Source organism: Eurypyga helias, unplaced genomic scaffold (genome assembly GCF_000690775.1).
Source record: "Eurypyga helias isolate BGI_N326 unplaced genomic scaffold, ASM69077v1 scaffold4386, whole genome shotgun sequence".
Lineage (NCBI taxonomy): Eukaryota > Metazoa > Chordata > Aves > Eurypygiformes > Eurypygidae > Eurypyga > Eurypyga helias.
Genome location: NW_010254579.1, coordinates 175,241 through 197,025, shown reverse-complemented (window position 1 = coordinate 197,025; position 21,785 = coordinate 175,241). Strand labels below are relative to the sequence as shown.

Sequence of the window (21,785 nt, the reverse complement as noted above, 5' to 3'; positions counted from 1 at the left end):
AGGCCAAGCGGACGGGAGAGTGAGGTCTCCGAAGGTAACGCTGCCCGTCCCATCCCCAACCAAAGTACGGCAGTACAAACCCCCAGCCGTGCTCTGAGTGTACCCCAGACGAAACGCAAAGCGCACAGGGTGTAGTTAAGGGTGGCCGCCAGCCGCAGGTACGTACGTCAGTGGCCTTCTTTTCAGCCTGCTCTAGTTTTTCCTGGGCATCTTTGAGAGCCTCCGAATACTTATCCAGCTCATCTTCTGTTCCTTTCAGCTTCTTCTGCAGCGCAACCAGCTCGTCCTCTACCTTTCAAGAGAGAAAAAACCCCAAAACCAAAGTGAGCAGTTTGAGGTATTACCAGTTACAGACGAATACGTCTAATCCCACTCTTTACTATTAGTTGTAACCTAACACAACACATAGAGAGTCACAAACAACCAACGTTCTCATGGAGCAAGGGGTCTGGGAGTGACTGGCAGCAGTTTCCAGGGAAGGATCGTTAAACCCGCATCGTCCCTATGGCAGCGTTCCCTGCCACCGCACACAGGGGCTCTGATTTGGGACAGAATGTGGTGTAAACGCTTTTTCACCTCACTTCTGTTTGGGACTGCAAAAGCCCATGCAGCAGGGTGTTCTATAGCACAATTATGTGTGATTTAAACTGTTTGTTCTAGCACTATTAGCTGGTGATTTATTAGGAAACTACCCAATTCCTGCATAGCTGGAAAACAGGAGGAGTCGTTCCCTCAACACCTCATGTAGGTTGTTTCAGACACCTGAAGCCGACGCAACACCCTGGCAGCAGGAAGGAAGAGGCCTGGCCCACGACAGACCCTGCTGTAAGCGGGAGGTGGGTCTCTTCCAACCTGAATTACCATTCCCTGATCAACGGTGGGCCAACGAGGCATGCCCCAATGTAGCATGAGGTTCAGACCCTCTCCGCCATACCATATAAATCCATACTGCACACTAGCATGGTGCTATTTATAACCTGCCGGGAGACTGCTTAATGGCAAACTGTCTCGTGCTCCCTGAGGAATTTCCATTATCAGGAGGTTGCTGCTGATAAGCGCGCACCTGCAAACCCATCACCGCCATCACTGCATTTGCAATACAAACCGCTTCAGCCTGCAGAGAAACTGATTTAACGTTTAGCTCCGCCTTCACGTCAACCCAGTCTATCAAAACAGTTCACTCAAACCAGTTTGTGTTTCAGACTGTTTTTGTTCTAGTTCATCGACATTTTGGGTGGCTGTTCTTGAACATGGTTGCTGTACTGTTACTCGGAGTAACCGGACAGTGCGAGAGAACTGAACGTGCTTGCTTGGATGCTTTGACAGAGGCACAGTAAGCAGGATGAAGGGGGTGATGCCTGCTTTGTGGGTGACATTAAAATCCCTACCCGAGTACTGTGCCCACACACAAAAAAAAAGAGGCTGAAGAATTTGAGACAATTCAGAAAAGAGGAGTAAGATCAAAGATTTGTTTTTCTCTTTTAGCTTTTTATTGTGAATTATCCCCATATAGGTACATGAAAATTCCCACAAGTGTGTCATTTATCACCCTGCAGGAAATCACCTTTGATAACTAAATGCAAAGGAGGGCCAAGGGTTCAATCACCATCCACTGCTCTGAGTAACAGTCTGCGGTGGCTGTTACCGAGTGCAGGGAAACCGCGGCCCAACCAGCAGCGTCTGATCAGCACGTCTGAAGCCAGGAAAGACCACAGGGCAATGCGTGGGGCGATGCATGGGGCGATGTGTGGGGTGATGTGTGGGGTGATGCGTGGGGCGATGCGTGCAGCTTGTGGAAGCTTACTGTAATGGCACAAAAGAGGCAAGCAGTTTTCTTGTGGAGGCTGACCCTCTGGGAAACTCTGCTCCTGTTGCTTTAGCCAAATGGATGATCATTTGAAAGTTTGGTAATATCCTCCAGGATCTCAGACTGAGCTTGAACATAAGAAATATTTGGCCCAATGAATGCTAATACCGAGTTCTAGTACCCTGGAAGATTTAGTAGAAGCAGCCACATTTAGAGAATATGGAAGGAAAAGAGACAGTAATTTTACAAGAAGCGCTGTAAGAAACCTGAATGTAGTCAGCTTACATTTCCAAACCGTTCTGGAAGTACTATAGCTCAAATATGAGGCAGATAACCAGAAAAAGAACATTGAAAAGCAAAAGAATATGAAAATGTTATCATTAAAATTCAGTTAAAAGGTTTCAAATTAAGCCTTTCCTGGTTGTTCTTAACAAAAAAATACTACAACGCATCTACCGTTGAGTCACAGTCGGCAGCTCTAAGGGGCACTCTGTGGGACAAGGACGCATCAAGTGAACTTTAATTCACTTCAAGAAGAGGCTCAATTAATGTTTAGAGACAGATGACTCTTCAGGGGGTATTAACACCAGTCCTACAGGTGTTTGAGGAATACAGCTTCGATTGGCGTATGTATTCCTTTTCCATGGAATCACAAGCACAAGAAAATTAAGGCAATTATGTGAGATTCAAGAAAACTTAGACAAAGTACTCTCAGTAATCTGTGGATAGTGCTAATTTTGCAAAGGCTCAGAAGGCTGGAGAGAAGTTAATACCGAGCCCTGACTGTAGGAGTGTAAAAGCAAAAAACTTCCAAAGAAGATTAGCAGAAAACCTGACTTCCAATTACTTTGCTTTCTGAATCAGAAAATTGCAACGTAGTATTTTGCTACACTTACTTCCACGGCGCATACAGGATCAGTGATTTTATTTCCACTTACCTGCTTGCATTTGTCCTCAGCTGCCTTCTTGTCCGTTTCAGCCTGCTCTGCCCTGTCAATGGCGTTCTCCTTGTCTAACTTCAACATCTGCATCTTTTTCTTGATAGCTTCCATCTTTGCTGAAGGATAGGTTGTGTCTGTTGTGCAATTGAAAGAATTCCAAAGGGTAAAGGTTTAGATTTTTAACAGCTTGGGCAGAGAAAGAAGTTGTACCCAGCCAAGTCACAGGGAAAATGAGCTCAAGTGGTTGTAGGGAGCTTTAAACCCAGAGACCCCTGGACAAAACCCAGATCTATTGGCCTCTTCTCTGATCTTTCATACACACCCTTTCTAAGGAATGAGCTGGAACAGACTCACTAGAGGAATCTTCACCGCTCCATCATCTCCTTATTTGGGTCCTGTTTTCTTAAAGAGAAAACTTGTTTCCATTTTTAAGCTTCTGACAGAAGCAAGAGTGTTGACATATGAACACATGCTTGAAAGAAAGCTTATTAGCACCCCTCCGTGTTTGCAGAGCTATTAAACAGCCCAACAGATCTATGGGGATGGCCTCGTTTCTTACAACAATGGCCTAAGACTAATGAAGGAAAGGGAAGGATCTTTTTGGATTACTCAAAAATTAATCCATGCACAAAATTAAATTAAAAAAAAAAAATCTGGGCTTAAGAGGTAGGTAAATGTATGTTATAAAAAGATGCAGGATATGTTATGTGACAGCAGGTATTTTTTGCTGTGAAAATAAGCACTGGTGTTAAAGAACTAGCTGCATGCTGCAATATAACACATAACCAAGGTCACATTTAGATCTCACCTTCAGGCTCAAAGGCACTGAGTGAGTTTGAGTGCCTGTCTTTGATTTTCACTAAATACTTAGGGAACTGAACAATGCACGTGAAGTTGCAGTCTGATGAGCACTGTAAATGATTTCTTTGGCTGTCTGAAGCGGTCACCGTCTCTCTGTAGGGCAAGGCGAGAGCAGCTCCACTGGGGACACCAGCAAGAACATCCAGCAGCCCCAGGAGGAGCCCTGTTTCCTTTCCCAGCCCTATTAAACACATCCCTATGCCTCAGCTGCCCTCTCCCATCCCTTCATATGCTCTGGCTTTTCTTCCCAGCCCCTCACGCCTGCTTTGCCCAGGCTGCAGCAAGGTCTTAGTTAGTCCACCTCCCAGGGCAGACTGAAATGTTTTGATGACGCAGGGGGACCTGCACGCCCTCATATTGCTTCATTTCTTTCCCAAATTCAGGTCTTGTTAACCACCCTATGATCCTTCCCCCTCCAGTTCTGCCCCTGCCCAGCTCTCCAAAGCTGCGTGCTCCCTCCCAGCCCACACACTCTCTGCAAACCCTTACAAGTGCTCGCAGCATCCCCAGCCGTAGGGGGTGCCAGAAGGCTCCGCACAAGACTGAGGAACTCCCCCATCCAATGGAGTGAGCTGGCAGGGTACTGAAAGACCTTCAGGAGAGAATTCTGAGGAAAAATTGTCCTTTATTTATCTAAACTTGATGGCAGAATGGACACAAAGCCCATACTAGCACAATGTCCATAAGCAAGGCCAGAGCCCCACAAACCATCCCCAAAGCACCACAAAGCCTGTCAGAGCACTCACTAGGCTGCTCAGGCTGCCTTTTGTGAGAGATTTACTGCGATTTCCATTCAAAATAAGACCGATGCACACACTGCTAGTAAAACCAAGATCTCAGCCCCCGGCGGCCCCAGCCGGTGCCTGATAAAGAGAGCTTCGCCCCCGCGCTTCTTCATCCCAAGATGGCTGCCAGGAGCGCCCCGAGGGGCTCTCTTGTGGCGGCGCCAAGATGGCGGCGCGCGCGAGGACTACACCTCCCAGAAGGCTGTGCGCGGTCTTCCCGCCGGCGCGCGCCGTGCCGGCTCTTGCCCGATGGCGACGGCTCCTCCACAGAGCTCTCAGCCCACCACCTCCTGTACCTCCATCCCTCATTAACGGCAATGAAATAAACCCAGGATCAGCCGCTTGGGCTTGTTTCCCCTCCCATATATAAAACAATGCTTTGAATTTTTAACAGCTGGAAGTTGAGCGTGTTCGTGGGGAAACCGGTGCTGGCTCTTCCGGCTGGGAGAGCGCCCACACTCCTGGGCACGCCTCACATAATGAAATGTGCTTTTCCCCCCAGGACTTGTCATATTTGCCTCTCCTCCTTGGCCCGAAAAGCTGCAATGAGGTGTAGCCGCAGGCATTTTTTGTCCGATTCGGGCGATTCCAACAGCGGAAGATAAAAACATTCAGGTCCAAGAGCCTGGGAACTGGTTTAAGGAGCAGGGGCGAGGCACTACATCAACAGTGCTGATGGTGTTGATCACCATCACGGCTTACGTTTCCCTTTGCCCTCCTCCACCCCGAATGTGCTGGCTCAACCCTGGCCAGGAGGGCAGCGGGTTGCTGCAGGGATTTGGGCCCACAGGGGAACCCCAGGTGTTGATTCAGGGTCGGTCCTGGTGCTCACAGACCAGCAGTGAAGTGCGCCGGGTCCTGGCAGCCATTACCGTGATACAGCTGCCCCTTTGGCCAGCCGGTGCGGCACAACCGTGACGATCCCACTAGCTTTCTTCAGGTTAACGTACGCCTTTAGTAACTTTATTCTGCTGGCTGTGACCCGGTGGTCCCGCTCACATGCTGCTCCTGTGGGTTCAAAGCAGTTGGCCGTGTTTTATGGCTCCTTTGGGGCTTCCTTCGTCTGGCATCCTGCCTCCAGACCAGACCCCATGCGGGATTTCACCCTGTTGCTGGGGGTGGGTGTGCCACAGGCCCTGTTTGTAGCTCTTTTTCAGAAGGAGCAGGTTTTGGGGTGCAGCTGTAGAGAGACATCAGGCGGAGGAGGAAACAGAGGGGGAAGGACCACGTTAGCCTTGCCTGACCTGGCACATGTGGGAACATGGAGGCGGGCGCAAGACTCTGCACGCCTCTCCCTGGGACTACAGCTGCAGGTAGCCTTAGGTGTGCGCTTTGAGCAGTTTCTATGGCTGCTCTCGCAGCCTCTTCACAATTTCTGATTATTGAGAGGAACAGAGGTGTCTTTCCAGCCCCTCTCCTGCTGCAGGCTTGGGCAGGCTCAGAATCGGGGCTGGGGAGGTGAACACTGAACAAGATTCTTTTGCCTTTGTATTTCTACCTCAGGAAGATAATTTTTCTAATCGACCCTGTGGTATGACTCAGAGCCACATTTAGAAAGGAACATGTCACCTCGTGTAGCCCTTCAACTGGGTACGTTCCCTTCTTGCCTCCTTGCTTCATGAACAGGAGAGAAATACCTCTGGTATTCTCAAAAATGCGCTCCGGTCTCTCAGTAATGATAATCCTGTCACTCCCACAGCCTCTGGCTTTCATTAGCTTGGGAAACACCGAGTAACCAAGAGAAAGAAGAGCCCTCCAAACCATTTTTTTTGGGGGTGGGCAGGAAGGTGCTTTTCAGGCGGTAAGAGTTCCTTTGCTTTTCCTTTTCTTTCAGAGGGATAGTTTGGGCCTAGCAAGGCTTGGCAAGGTTGGGTGTGTAAATCTGAGAGGATACCAGAAGGAAATGAAGTTGGATTGTTCGGGAGTGTGCTCATTCCTTTGGCAGTGTGCCGCATGGGAAACGTGTCACAGCAGGCATTTTAACAGACTGGAGGGGTGGGACCTGTGGCCTGAAGTCTGGCAGGTCTCGTAATTTTCTATGCTCTCAATCCCTACCCCATTTTTGTTGCTCAGAAGTTAGGTGGGACCCACACCATGTCCCATTTGGCTATCTGGGAAAAGCAGACACTTTATATCCCCATTTTCTCCCTCCGCTCCTGCTCCGTTCTGAACTCCTGGTCATAAAAGATTGCTTCCCTCTCTTTCACACTGACCAAGCTTCACCTCCTCCTCATCTGCAAAGCTGCACATGTCAAAGCAGAAGAAAGAAGCTGTTGACAATCCTTTACCAAATTTTCTTCAGATTCTTAATGTACCTCCTAATAGTTCACTCCCTCTTGTAAATGTTCTGTTCTAGAAGCTATGTAATATGGTGGATCTTTAGCAGCACACTGTAGCAAAGATGGCACTGTAATGAACATCAAACTTGTCTCTTCCTGACTTTTCCTTTAAAATGACAAAAATCCATAAACCCTCACATCTCACTGAATTTTTTTCTTTGTAGGTTCTCCCTGCAGGGCTGTCTCCCAGTGTGAAGGGAACGACTGGGCAGTAACAATCTTCCTGATACTTTCTCATTACGTATCCATTACTCACCACTGATGCAGACAAAGTACTGGCCTAGGTGTGACCAACATGGTAGATCTACTCTTTTTGTGCCTAGATCCAAGGGGAATTTACCTCTTTTCTGAAATAATCCTGCTTATCTGCATTTCCCAGCAGGGTCTTGAATACTTGAGATGCTGAATTTGACAGTTTTGGATAGGATGGTAGAATTCACTCAGCACCTGAAACATGCACCTGCTTGGCAAGCCCCTCTCACCGTCAGTACCTGCTACACCAGATGAAAGCAAATCCCACCCTATATGCATGCTAATATTCCTGGCTAATACAGATAGGAGTCGAGAGGATGCCAGAAGAGGAGGAATCAGTGGTCCCTATCCCAAGACTTTGGCTACCCTTCCCTTCTTTGTGCTGGCTGTATTACCTTCACCGAGGAGAACCATTCAGTCGCAGAGAAGGATTGGCCTTTAGACCAAAGGCCAATCGTCTGGATGGACCACCCTGTCTTTGGTTACTTTGCTATTCTAGCCCATTTCTGGGCCACTGTGGAAGCTTTGAGCTCTTCCTTGCCATTAGATGGCAATGTAGATCCACAAAAAAGAGCCTCCTTCTTCCTTGAGCCCCTGGAAAACCATCTTGCTGCTGGTGGAATGGCTGGTAGAGCCTCAAACCTTCTATTTCTGCCTACCGCACCTTTTAAGACTGAGACATTCTGAATTTGTTTTGCTTGCAAACGAATGGAGTTGGCTGTCTGGGATGCCAGCTCCTCTGGAGTCCGCAGTGGCAGGAGCACTCACTCACTTTCTCTCCATCTAGGGCCCTCTTTGTGCACAGAGGTTTATTTTTTCGCTCCTCCAGCAATTAATTCGTCTCTTGTTTTGCTGTTTCCACAAGGCATTTTGCTGTCCTGCTTGTTTCTCTGCTTAATGCCAAGCCTGGTAGACGAGTGAGTCATGGGCTGCTGCAGGCCAAACCCCAGAGGATACAGGCTTCTTCCTAGGGTCATGAATCTCCCATCTGGGAAGTTAAAAAGGACTGCAGTGAGAAATAACTACCACCGCAAAATGCTTTCCCCCATATCCATTTTTCAGCTTTTCCATTGTCTGCACTTGACTGGTTCATTTAACTTGTGCGTTACTGGGTTTTTTTTTCCTTCCCATTTCCCTTTCCAGCAGAAAATGTCACCATCTCACATCCAACTTCTGCTCAGAAAACTTGCAGGTTCATTTGTGTTCCAAAACCAGGCAAGTTTGCTCCCTCAAAGCTGAATATACACACTTTTTTCTTTTCCTGGAGCCTGTTTTAAGTTCAATCCCATGCCAAACAGAGTCCCTCAGGTCCCAGTAACGCAATATTGATGTCGGGCTGCTAGCCAGGGAAGTTGTAGGGCCTTTTGAGGTCTGCAGCAGGATCCATCTGACTTGGTAACTTCAGCAGCATTAGTCCAGAAATCTTCATGGATACCAAAAAGAATGAAACTAGGGTCAACCCCCCTTTTTGTGACATCTTTTTTCAAAAATCTGTTATATTGCCAGGGCAGATGGAAAGCTCCTGACTGTTGTCTCAATCAGGGCAGGATGACAGGGACATTTTCCCCTGTTCCATGCAAAGATGGGGGGTTGTGGCTGGGTATTCAGCGCACCACAGAGGCCATCTGGCCTGGGAACACAGGACCCTATAGCCTGACAAGCGGATGACAGGACAGGGCCGGTGCACTTTCCCTCCTCACTCACACCTCCCATACATGTTAACATAAGCACGCCTCCAGCTTTTCGGGATTTTAAAGGGTCTAAACAATGAAGATTTTGCCCCTAATCCCCAAAAGTGCTCCTCCATCACAGAAAAGCTCTCTTTATTCCTGGTGTGCAAGAAGTTAATAGTATTCCTAAGCAGTCTCGCAGATGTGAGCCGTATGCTGTAGATAAGTTATATCAGGAGAAAGTGTTATCGCTTGGGCTTACATATTTTGTGCTTATCCGTTGGACTCCAAAAAGCAGGTGCATTTAATTACCCATTTTTCAAAGCATTTATTAATCATTTATTAGCTCTTTGCTCATTTGCTGTAGATGTAACTTGACATATAAAGTGAGCCCAGTCATTTTATAACCAAGCACATCTCAGGAGGAGGAAAGCACTGGGTGATAGAAAAGGCCTTACTCATCTTACTTATCTGTAGAGCACTTGGCACGTGGTGGTACAGCTCTAGCTGGGGCCTCTGGGTACTTTTAAGAATATAAATACTAGCACCTTAATCTGCCCCATCACCTGGTATCTGGGGCACTGGATGAATTAGCTGGCAGACTGCATACTGAACTGGAGATGTCTAACCTTAAGCTGTTACTGTCAAAGTCAGGATTTGTCCTGCGTGATCATTCAATCCCTGTGAGCGAACCTTTCCCTGTGCTCCCTGGCACCCAGTGCAGGTCTCCGAGTTCATCGTGCTCCAGCCTCCCCTTTGCACCGTCACTTAAGGGAGCAGGAGGACAGTCACAGGGCAGAGAACGTGCCCACCAGCAGAATCTGGTACTGAGAGGAGACTAACGCAAAGCCCCTCTTCGGCACCCAGCATTGCAGAGTTGCAGGTACAGCACGGTCAATCTGCCATGGGCAGTCATCTCTCACGCTTCATCCCTCGCTGTCTGTCTGCTCCCAAACACAAACTCACTCCAAACACACATCAGAAGAAAATCCTTACTGTTCAACCACAAGTCCTGAGATAGAGAGCTCCAGGAAACAGCAAAGTATCCTCCTTGCCTGAAAGACCAGCACTATCAGAGTTTTCTCAGAGACTTATAGGCTCTGGGGAATCAGGGTGAAATTTCACCCAGATGTTGTAATTTCCCTATGATCGCTACCAGGAAATAAAGAAACCTTTATTTCCTAATAGCGCAATATCCCACTTCTCCTCTGTTGTCCTCTGCAAGGAGAGCAGCACAGCAAGCAGCAAAACACAGCCATTGCCAGAAAAAGAAAGCCTAAGAAAAGAGTGTCTCTCTTCTGTCATCGTAAGAAGACATTATGAGGCCCAGGATCACCTCAACCAGCTTGAGGCATCTTAATGAAGCACCTAATTTAGGCAGGTGTTTCTCTTTTGCTCTAGTCAATGGAGTAAGGAAGCTTTGGGAACAGAAGTGGAGACAACGTTTTATAGCTGCTGTTGCTTTATTTCTTCCCCCACCTGGGTTTTGAATTGATTTTCGGGTTTTCCTAATGAATGTTTCTCTGAATGTTTGCATGTCTTTTGTTTGCCCTCAATATGGGGAAAAAGCTTAAGCCAATAAGTTTGTATTTGATTTTGTAAATAATTCCGGAGCGACACATTATCACATACTCTCAGAACTCTGACTCTGTGCCTTGTCCTCTAGATGTGACACGCCAGACACATCACCCAAGTAGGCTGCGAGGTGCAGGGTAGGGGATGCAGATTAAAATCACTTTGAGGAAAGAGTATCTAGAACTTTATCCTGTACCTCTGTTTAGCCCACAGACCATCAGGAGCTGGTGAAATAATTGCTTTGGACAGATAATAAAACATCCTCCAGCAAAACTAAGGTACTTAATATACTGCCCAAGTCAATTTCCCTTATTTCTGCTGTCCTCTTGCTTTTAATAATGGTTTAATGAAAAATTCAAAATTAATTGGAACTGGCATTAGACATTCACATGTTCCAGTGAGGTTTTCACTGCTTCAATATTTCATAAGCTGACTTCACTACTATGCTTCTCCTTATCCTGGCTTTCGTAGGCTACAATATCATCTCTTTTCATAAAACAAAGGGTCCCAATATGGGTGGATGGGATACATGAGAAAAGTTTGCAACCACATCACAGCCAAAGAAATAAAAATAATAGCTGTGTGTTTTCTTTCTGCCACCATCCCCCCTTTCTATGTAATGATACATGTCTGAGCCTTGACTGGCAAGAGCTGTCCTAAAAATAAACAGGAGCCGTCTGAAAGGTGTCTGAGGGAGGTATTTGGCAGCTGTCAGGCTGTCACGTACGCTAGAGCGATGGCGCTGATGGACTTGCTGACACCAGACGGGCTCTGCTGAAATGAGAATGCCTTATGCTTCCCTTGGCACTTGCTGGGCAAATTCTGTTGGCCGGAGCCATCAGACCTCGGTGTGTCTGGGGCCTGATCCAGTTCTGGCTGCCGTCAATGAGAGTCTGCCCTTGGATGGCAGTGGGAATTGGATCAGACCCTTGCTTTATCCCTGAGATTCTGGCTTTTTACACCAGGGATGAATTTTGGCTCCCCAGGTAAATGTCACCCCAGTGGAGAAGGATACACCAGGCCCCAGGCTAGAAAGCTTCTGTAGGTGTCTGAACACAGGAGCTCTCACTGAGATGCCTAGATACGGGGACCAGAGCCTAACCTTTGACGGTTTTTGTTGTAACAGCCTTGCACCACTCTGTGCCTCAGTTTCTCCTCTAATAGGAGTGGTGGAGTCCTGTCTTCAAGAAGATTATTAACTCTAGATCCAGGCATTTCTAAATGCTTCCATGGAAGGGACCATGACTGTGCTAAAAGCTGCTCCTATTTCCCACCAGGTGCTTAGTGGACACGTGTTACACCACAGAGCAGTCACGGGGTGAGCAAGCAGAAACACGACGGCATGACATGAGTCATCTCAAGCCTTTGCAGCAACCCAGTGCCAGAGCAAGGACCCAAGAATCCCAGTCCCCACCAAAACAATCATACCTTTATGGTGACCGGGTCTGGAAAGAAAACCTTGCTAGCAGAAGCTTCAGTTCTCAAGTGCACAGGGAAATCTCCGTTGTCTGTAGCGTAACTGAAGATATTTGCTGCTCTTTTTGGCAGAGACATAATGTGCTGGGGAGGGAAAAAGAAGGGATGTGTGAAGACAGGGTGGAAACTTCCTTGTTTTTCAATGAGAGAGGGGACATCTCTCTTGTTCTCAATAGGAGCTGACTGCTGCCATATCTGAAGATCTGACAGTTGGTTTTGTTATCTAATGGGCAAGAGCAGCCCCTTCTTAGTGAAGAGCAGGCTCTGAAGCACTTTGGTCTGAAAATACTGGTCTGTGTTGAGAAGAATGGACAAGGGAATTAGTTCTTGTAATACGGCCTACAGGAAATTACCTACAAGATAAGAGGGTGACTTGATCTTCTTGAGAAAAAGAAAAAAAAAATGATTTCCTTATCTTGATGATGTTTGCTCTGAAGTATCTTGTGACTGCCAGAGTCTGCCTTGCAGGATCATTCAATTACAGTCGCTCCCGTGGCTGCCATCGCTTCCTTCCCTTCGGAGGTATCGTTGTATTTACGAAGGTATTGCTTGTTCCTCTTGGTATTCTGAGGCCTCTGTTGTCACCTGTCTGTGCGGTGTGCCTGCAGCCCGTGATGCTGCTCCCGCTCACGTGTCAGAGCAGGATACGATCAGCCCTTCAATTAGACAGGGATCTGAAAGGAAGAGGATATCAAGATGATGAAGCAGTGAGGAGCACGTGGGTGAGTCAGTGTTAGATATCTGATGGTATGAGGAGCAATGAATGATTGCTACCTCTTTTGGAGGGTCCCAGCCTGTTTGCCTATGGATCTTCTAGGGGGAAACTGCACTGCACTGATGAGCGGTGTTCACACCAGCCAGGCTCTGTGTCTCCTTCAGGATGCTCTGGCTCTCCCTCATGAGGAATGTTTCACTATGCAGAGTACTTTTCTTCATTAAAATGGCCACATTAAATAGCTGTGAGGTTCCTCAACACCTACTTTGTGGAACTGATCTACCCCACAGCTGGCAGCTTTTTAGAGCAGCAGACACAGGGTTACTAAACCCATTCATTTCTCACATGCACCCACGTTTCTAATGTCTATGGAGATCCAGCTTTAAAGTTCCCTGAGAGCCATTGGAATGAAGAGCACTTTGTGAAGACAGTTGTAATTTTGGGATTTAGGGGTGTGTGGAAATGATTCATGGAGACGTTTCCCAGCCAGCAGGCTCGTGGAGCCAGGTGAGCTTTTCCCTGGAATGTGAAGCATGCAGCGCAGCAACTGGGAGGAACAGGTTTGGCAGGACATTTTAAGTCGTTTGCAGCAGACAGCCTCTTCAGAGCCACATCCCTGCTCTACCGACCTCCCAGCTTGATGTTCCTCTCTGCCACACTGGCCCTGGTGAGCTGGAGGGGATGGACACGCTGCGAAGGAGCCTTTCTCGCTGGAAGAGGTACCACATTAAGGTGCACCTGGCTGACGAGGACATGATGATGTCTCTGACCGTCAAGCCCAGAGACACGGTGATGGACCTACGGGCTCACTTAGTACGGGAGGGTGTCACTTCCTGGAAGAAGACGTTCTATTACAACTCCAGGCAGCTTGAGGAGCACGAGACTCTGAAAGAAGCCAATATCCAGAACGGCTCTGTCCTGCTTCTTGTCAGCAATAAAAGGTAGGCGAGGAGCTCGTCTGCAGCAGGGGTGGTGCAAAGAAAGGGGAATGCTCCGTGCATCTCAGCTCTTTAGGATGCTTTCCTGTCGGGGTTTGCAGAGAGCAGATCAGGAACTCAAACCCTGCCGTTTCCAGCAGGCAGATTGGGATTCAAGGCTCTTCAGCTCCAGACATGCTGTGGTGTGAAAAAAAAAAGGGGGGGGTAAGAGGCGGAGGAAATCTGGTTGATGCTGCCTGTCCTGTCTCTGACCAGGTTTCACTTTTCCGACTACGTGGCCGAGCACAGAGGGCGAGACAAGATGGGCAAAAAGGCAAGGGAGGTTGTGCGAGATGGGGGAGTGCTCGGGGAGCCTCTCGCCTTCGTTCTTTCTTGTCATGCCTGGCTCTCCATTTCTTTTTAGGAGATGATACTTTCTGCGAGTATTTGGGGGTGGCGCAGTCCTGCTTTGACAGGGCAGAGCTGTGAGCCACCAGCTTACAGCAAAGCACAGTGAGCGCTGGACAAAGGCAAGAGGCTGCAGCTTCCCAAAACGTGGCCAGACAGTGGCAGTTACATCCAGGGAGACAAGAGACTTCCAGGATAGCCAGTGCAAAGGAGATCAGTCAGGACAATTCCAGTGGGAATGAAACCTGGGAAAATGGACCTGAGACCCACTGGCACACAGGATAGTTTAGGTTCAGTGGGGGTAATTTATGCCCACCTGCGCTGTCTTTCCTAATGCCTGGTTGTTGCTGCCAGCGTGATTAATTCTGTGAAGCGTTTTGGGGATAGCGGGTAGAAGAGGTGCACAGCAGAGCACAGGTGTACTGTGTCTAATTCAGGTTTCTGCATCCCCAGCCCTCTGAGTTATGTGTATATGCTGATCAGAGTTTCCTCTGCAGAAAAACCTGCACTAAAGATTTCAGTTCCTGATTATATGCCACATACTGGAATGGTCCTATTTTCCAGTCCAGAGGCAGCTTGAAATCTCACACAAAGAAGATTTAATAAAGCATTTCCTTTCAGAGCTCAGCCAGACACAAGAGATATCACATCGCTCAGCTGACTGCAAACCCCAAGTCACCCACGGCCCCTTTCTCCAACATCCCATTTCAGCTCTCTGATTAACTTGGCTCAGCTCCTCCTTTTCACCTTGTTTTTAATGGCAGGAGCATTTCTATTTGTTGTTGTTGCCAGTGTTTATTTTCCTAAATTGTACAGCCTGAATTTTTGAGAGTAAAAAAGGATTCCGAGGGACTCGGTTGATGGAGTGCACATGTTGAGGCTCTTGAGACAGATGCCTGATTTCCATAACACGCTGTGCACCTTCCCACATACTCCAAAACCAGGGTGTAACTGCAGCAATGCAAAACTCACCAGGAGATCCTGTCCCAGTATGCCGAGTTCAGGGTGCCCACCTGAACTCACTAGCCATTTTTGAAAATTTAGAGCATGTTGCTGAAAGACTCGGCTCATTTTTTTTTGTGAGTACATGACAAAAGGAGTGGGATTTCTATTATTTTTCTCTTGAATTTTATCAAAACCTTTCTGTCTCCTAAACAAGCACCTTTGTTCAGTCTCTTATTCCTTTTCTCAGGGCTGGGTGGATTGTGGGGGGCAGACAGTCTCTCCCTGAGGTCACACCTCTCCTTGAGTTCTTGGACATGAAGGATTACTGGGTTGTGACAATCTCAGCCAATCCCCAAGTATTATGTGTGGAGTGAGTGGCAAATGCCCAGGTATTGGGGATACATTTCTCTGAAGGCTCAGGGGGGTGACTGAGCTATATCGTTGTAGTACGGCCCCCCTGGATGTTTCTGAGACATGCTTATGTGCGGCTCCGCAGTCATCACCCTGCTCGGTGCATAGTCAGGGGCTGAGCGCTGCCTCTGTGACTCAGCACCTTGCCAGATCCTCAGCATACGCAGGGCTGGTTTTTAGAGGGGGTCTGTCACTTAAACCGGGAATTAGGAAGTAGAGAGCAGGAGAAGGCACTGCATTGCAGTTGAGATTACAGCACCATTTTAAGCCTATTTGGCCAGATCTTTAGGTATTATAAACCCTCCAATAGTGTCCATGGAGGTACGCTGGTCTGTATGAGCGGGCAGCAGTATGCAACCTTGAGGAATGTGAGGAGAGTAGGCTACGCAGTGTTGGGACTGCCTAGGAGCCACAGGAGCAGGGAGGAATAGAGAACGTGGTGCTGGGTTTGGCCAGCAGCCCTGAGGATTTAAGAGTTGGTTTTAGTACTTCACCAACTCAGTGAAGCACGGACCCACTCCATCAAAGGTCAGCATCTGCTTCTTAAGTTCTCCCTGAAAATCTTGGTGGCTCCTACTTACTCTCTTGTACTGAGATGCCAGCCAAGCAGAGCTATATTAATTCCAAAAGTGGAGTTGCTCTGATTGCCAAGGTCTGCAGCTCGGTGTCGTGCCTATAAATATTAATGGTCACTCTGTATGCTGTGCGTTCCTACAAGGGGCTCACGGGACAGTTTACTTTGAATCAGAGAAAACATGAAAATGACCCTATTTTTCATCCTCCCCCCCACCTTAATGCCTTTGTAGATAATTGGCGTTTAGCAAAGGCCAAGTCAGCATTTCCACTTCTTGCTCGTGTTTTCTGGGGTTTATAACTTAGTCATAAAAATTCACTTAAGGCTGCAGCTTGGCAGGAAAGGGATCAGCATACCAGCTAATGCTGAAAATTTATTTGGACCTTAGTGTTCAAAAGTTCAAACAAGCCATTTTGGAGTTCAGTCAACAGGACCTCTCACCCTGGGAAAACACATGGGTGGGCCAGAACTGGGAATATCACATCCACTGAGGATGCCATTCTCCCTTGTGCAGAGCTTGTTAATCACATTACTGCTGCACTGATTGAGACTGCAACTCTGTTGGAGTAAAAGCCGACCAAGGAACACGGTGAAAAACAGTTTCTGCCCTGGAGAGCTACGTATTACAATAACATGGTTTGCAAGTGGGTAAAACAAGCAAAGCAAGGCTTGAAATGTGAATGAACATGCAGAGAGAGAACCTCCCCAGCTCAGTGGCCTTGGGCCAGCCTGTGGTGCTCAAGCCATCAGTGCCCAATGCAAGGAGACCACCAGCGAGTCTCGACATGAGAAGAGCAGCCACCCAGCACAGATGCAACAGCATCCATCAGGGCATGCGGCAGGCTGTCCCAAATGCCCGAGGCGTGATCAGTCCTGGCACCGTGGACCACGCCATGGCAGAACCTGTTTGGCTCGCTCCGGAGGCGGTACAGGGCCCCAGAGCCAGGTAGCTGCTCAGCTGGTCTGGTGGTGATGTGGGAGTTCCTGAAACTGGCACGACTCTTCCCAGATTTTGTCTGCCGCACGCAGCAAGCTGCCCGGATGCTCTTTGGTGGCTTCATGCTGTGGAGCACCATCTGAAGAGGCCTTCCATGGTGTAGTCAGCAGCAGTGCTGGATGCATGGCATTCGCTGGTCCTCGCTGATGATTTCTTGGCTGCATTTTGGTGATTGATGTTAGGTGGAGGGATATTTTACTGAGCCCGCCACTTAACTCATAAGCTATGTCAAATATAAGATAGAAATGCGTGATCCAGAGCAATTCCTAGACATGCTGTGTGCTTGTCATTGACTGTTCCTAAGGATTTACAGCTCCAGCTAGATCTGGACACGCTATAAGCACAAGCATGTTGACAGAGCCTTCGCACTTGGTTGCAGGTTCCTTTCTTATGTGGTCACCTCAAGCAGTCAGTTAGACAAGGTCTGTTCTAATAAATAAATCAGTACCATGACTACTCTCTGTTACAAAGCTGGAGTGTTGCACTGCAGCTTTGGCCCAGTCCAGATGCATTTCAGGAGCTGCCATAGGCCAGGGACGGTTCTTTATGGGCTGTCTGAATGTGACCACGCAGGTTTGGAGGGTAAGAATTTAATATGAGGACGTTGGCCGTTCCATGCCAGCTGTCCTCTCAGTGCAGAAGGAAGTCCCAGGCACATTTAACTTACTGGCATAGACTCAGCCAGAGCACATGGGATCCACTCAGTCTTTCAGAAGCCGAGGTTCACTGAGGCCCAGCAGCTATTGCTATTGTACATGGCTTGCCTGGAGAATGGAGTTCAATAAGTCATTGGTGAATAGGTTAAATAAAGTAGATGCTGGCACTTCAGCAGAAGTCTATTATCTGGAATCTCTTGGTGTTGATTTTCTGGCCTGGAGCCACCTGAAAACATCTATCTCGGGTCATTAGCTCAGTTACCATAACAACTCATCTGGGAACAGCTCCTGACAGCTCAAAGAACAGACCAAGGTCCCACGTGATGTATAAGCCACTCTTAGGTCAAGAAAAGCATGTCCAGGATTCTCCCTCTTCTGCAGCCCAGCCTTAGTGTCCCTGGCGAGTACCAGTGCTTATACAAGCTTTAATATGCTTGGGACCCTGCGTGGTCATTCAGAGGCTGCTCAGCCTAGTTTTCCAAAGGTCCGCCCACTCATGGAGCTACTCCTGGCAGAATAACAAAATCATCCCTCTTTGGGGAACCCGGCTAATTCCCTTATTGGCATTCAGTTTACAGCCTCTGGTATTTGGCCCGAGAAATGCAAACTATGACTGAGCCACTTGCAGAAGGTCCAGTTTAGCTGATGCTCAGCTGCCTCCATTTAACTCCCGTGGTGACATAAGGATCCGTGTTTGACACAGACACTCCGCAGTCACTCACTCCAGGCTTATGCTACTCCACTATCCTGTCACCCCTTCTCACTCTGGAATTGCCTGAGAAGCAGTCAGCAAGGACAGCAGATAATGTTGGAGCTCCAGAAAGGGAAACCAGAAAAATAATGGGATCTACACAGTTTGGCCATGCATAGAAACCTGATGCTACAGCCCAGACATGAATTAAGTCCCTTACACTGGATTGCAGTGTGATTTTGTGATGCCGGCTCCTTGCACTGACCTTCCAGCTCATGGGGTTGCTCAGCATTTACTCCTCAGCATGGAGGGGAAACTTTTTGCTCCCATCCATCTACTACAGACTTGCCCTGTTAAGCTTAGGCCTAGCAGCAGGCTCTATCTCACAGTAGGATAACGATCCTTTAAATAGCATTGGGAGTTTCTCTTCTCAGGGAGAACTAATTAAGTTCTTCAGCACATGCTTAGACATATGTTGACCCGGTATGGCCTTACCAGGCCTGCTTCCATCTACTGGATAAATAACACTGGCATAAAAAATATCCTCCTAGAGATGCGTTACTTAGGCAACAGCCAGGTGGGGGACTGACTTCTCCGTCTCTGTAGCTGAAGGTAGTGTTTACGTGTATCACTCACGGGCCAAGCTCTCTGCTGGTGTAAACTCCTTGGAATCAGTTAAGTGATTTTTATGTTCCGAAAGCACCATTGCAGTTACCTCTGCTGACCTCTTGCAGTGTATGGGCCAGAAAATTACCCCTGCCTTTACCTCAGTTACTTACTGTTCAGCCCAAGAAGCACATTTAACAGCAGCGGAGGGTTGCATCAGTGGAGAACATGGTCCATAGGAGCTGAATTCCTCCCCTGTGCAGTTGCATGGGATTGCAGTAGATGAAACTGAGCTAATGTGTCCCACAGGGGGTCTGTCTTGGCTCGAGGCAAAGAATTAATGAATGGAGAGTTTATTCTAAACCAGTTCTTTTCTGGTGCGTTATGGAACAGCTTCCTGGACTTCTCTGTGCTGACTTATACCAGCCGAGGATTTTGCCCGGTTGAGAGAAATGCCCTTTCCCGTGTCCTGGTGTTTCATGTGGCAGATGTGGTATAGGGTGGGCTCACAGCAAACCCTTGACTATTACAATCCCCTGAAATTTCAAGCACGGAAGCAGGTGCTGGAACATGAGTCCTGTTCTGGGTTTTGCAGAAACCCCAACCAGTAATTGGTATCAGCCTATGGAGACTTGTAGTGTCCTTGGGTGGGACCCAACAAAAACCCCACCCCATAAACATGTGGCAGATGTGGTATAGGGTGGGCTCACAGCAAACCCTTGACTATTACAATCCCCTGAAATTTCAAGCACGGAAGCAGGTGCTGGAACATGAGTCCTGTTCTGGGTTTTGCAGAAACCCCAACCAGTAATTGGTATCAGCCTATGGAGACTTGTAGTGTCCTTGGGTGGGACCCAACAAAAACCCCACCCCATAAACTCTGAACTTCTCTAAGTCCTGCTGAAACTTTGCAGCACAGGCTCGGTTCCTTCTCTGCGTAATTGCAAAGAGCAATTCACAGGAGTTAGAAGTGTCAGCCCTGCACTTACTGGCTCGGCTGGGTGGGGTGGCTGCTGGGTAGAGCTGCTGCCTATGGGCCATGAGTGTGTTGGTTGCAGTCCAGGGCATGATAATGAGCTCTGGAAGCAAGTGCCAGCCCTGCAGAGGTACCCCTAGAAACCTGCAAGAGCTTCACTCTCTGTTCTGGAGACCCCAGGGGTAGCCTTAGATAATTTCCAAGGGTTTTCAAAAGACTAAGAAAGTAATCCTACTTTTCACACACACCACCCCCGCCCGAATGGTCGGGGTTGGAAGGGACTTCTAGAGATCATCTAGTCCAACCCCCCTGCCAGAGCAGGATCACCGGGAGTAGATCACAGAGGAACAAGTCTTTTCTAAGCTTAAGTCTTCTATGCACAGACTGTACCCCTGTCAGAAAATGTTTATGGAACCACAGCCCCAGAAACCCACCATTTATTGCTAATGCGTGGGGGTGAGCATAGCCAGAGCAATTCAAGCTCTGTTTTACTGTAAACATTCTTAAAGTGCTCCTAAAGCTACAGGCTGCCCTTGTTCGAAGATAAAAACTGGATTTCCAGGAGCGTGCACTGAAGAGGGAGAGCCTTGCCTATGGGAAAAGGGCTTCCAGACAGTTGCAGGTTATCTGGAAGGTGAAGGCATCTTTTGCAGAAGGATAAATAGGTCTGAAATGCTGCAAGTGGCTTAACCTCAACTGTATCGTGTGACTGAAAAACCGAAACAGTCAGAGGATCAGGTTTATGTTCTCCACACGCCAGGGTCAGTGCCTCCTTGGCCAAATGCCATTTTTGATTGCATGTCCACAGTGCCTCAAGTATTTGCCTCTTTCTTATTCAGATAATGCCAAAGAGCACAGCCAAAGCCATGAGAGACGGGGAGTGCGACAAGGGCTGAAGGGAAGCAGACGAAGAGAGCTTGGCCGTGGAAAGGCAGCCTGGCCACCAGTGTTTGGTAAGTCCCTCCCTGCACGCCAGCTCCAGGACTGTTCAGAAAGCAGCTCTCAGTGTTTTCAGCACAGTGCCCATGAATAATTAACCCAAACAAAACAACAAATAACGTTTCCTCATCAGCGCACCATGTGGTCTCAGCTACCAAAGGAGAAGCGTGGGTAAGACTGACTCAGCTCCTGAGGGCAGTGAATCAGAGTGAAATACCCACGAAAGGGCGACTTCTGCCTGGGTGATGAAGCGAGGAGGAGCTGAGGTGGACTTTGCTTAGGGCCCTAGATGGGGACACTGGACATCTGAGACTCCTTCCGACTCTCTCACAGGATCCCTCAGTAAGTTGCTGATCCTGGCTTTGTTTATTCTATGTGTAAGTCTGAGATCATTTATTCTTCCCTTTCTCCTGCTCTTTGTCCATCCAGCCGTGTCTCAGGTTAGGGACTGTCTGGGCTCCTGAGCAGTTCCTTTATGGTGGGGCCTGATTTCGAGGTACAGCGAATAAGCAGTAAGCGCACCATAGACAGTCCAGGAGCTTGACAGCCTTCATATATCCAAAGGACAGAGACTGGTTGGTCACTGTGATGGTGACTACCTCACCTGACATTAGGGACCCTTTGTTACACCAAATCCACCTTAGTTTTGACCCAGGGTTTATTAAGGCAATGAGCCTCCTTGTGTTGTTCCTCCATCTGCGTGCCAGTCCCCCTGTTCCAATTACTTCTGAACCAGCTGACCTGATTCAACCCAGTTTGATGGAAAGAGAGAGGTCTCTCAGACCCAAAGTTCCTGCAATTTTCATGAAAAAACAGCAGCTGGATAGAAAAGAGACATTTAAGTTAATGCTGAAGGAAAGGTAATTACACCTCTTGCTCCCAATCTATTTTGAGATGCAGCAGCCAGGTGACCAGCTGGCATTTAGATACTGGCTGGTCAGTCAGTACCTGCCCAGCTGCAAACCAGCTCCTGCGCTTGCTGCCCCTTGCCTGCAAAGCAAGAAGCTGCTGAAAGAGCCGAGGACTTTGCTGGGGGGGTCTGGAGGGGATAAGGGTGCCCTGGGGATATTACAGTGAGCTGGGAGCACCCAGAAAGAATCAAAAAGCTGTTGTAATACACAAATCAGAAGGAGAACGGGTTTCACCAGTTCCCCTGCTCACAGAACAACTTGATTTTTAGGCTCACCCTTATTTTCAGGACAAAATGGATGCTTCTTTAACCACTACAGCACTTTCCCCAGAAA

At 48.1% G+C, this 21,785-nt stretch overlaps 1 protein-coding gene and 1 long non-coding RNA gene across 2 annotated transcripts; one reads left to right on the top strand and one right to left on the bottom strand.

Annotated features, from left to right (window-relative positions):
* Window positions 1-126: 126 nt before the first annotated feature.
* Window positions 127-3,124, bottom strand: LOC104510704 (tropomyosin alpha-1 chain-like; the record flags this gene model as incomplete). The annotated part of the gene is made up of 2 exons (XM_010153036.1): window positions 2,746-3,124; window positions 127-292 (listed from the first exon to the last, which is right to left on the bottom strand). Coding segments are annotated over exons 1-2 (280 nt in total), but the record flags the coding sequence as incomplete, so codon positions are not given.
* A 9,921-nt stretch (window positions 3,125-13,045) lies between these two features.
* On the top strand, window positions 13,046-20,864 carry LOC104510703. Its single transcript, XR_727904.1, has 2 exons — window positions 13,046-13,362; window positions 20,442-20,864. It is a non-coding gene; the product is annotated as an uncharacterized LOC104510703 (long non-coding RNA).
* The last annotated feature ends 921 nt before the right edge of the window (window positions 20,865-21,785 follow it).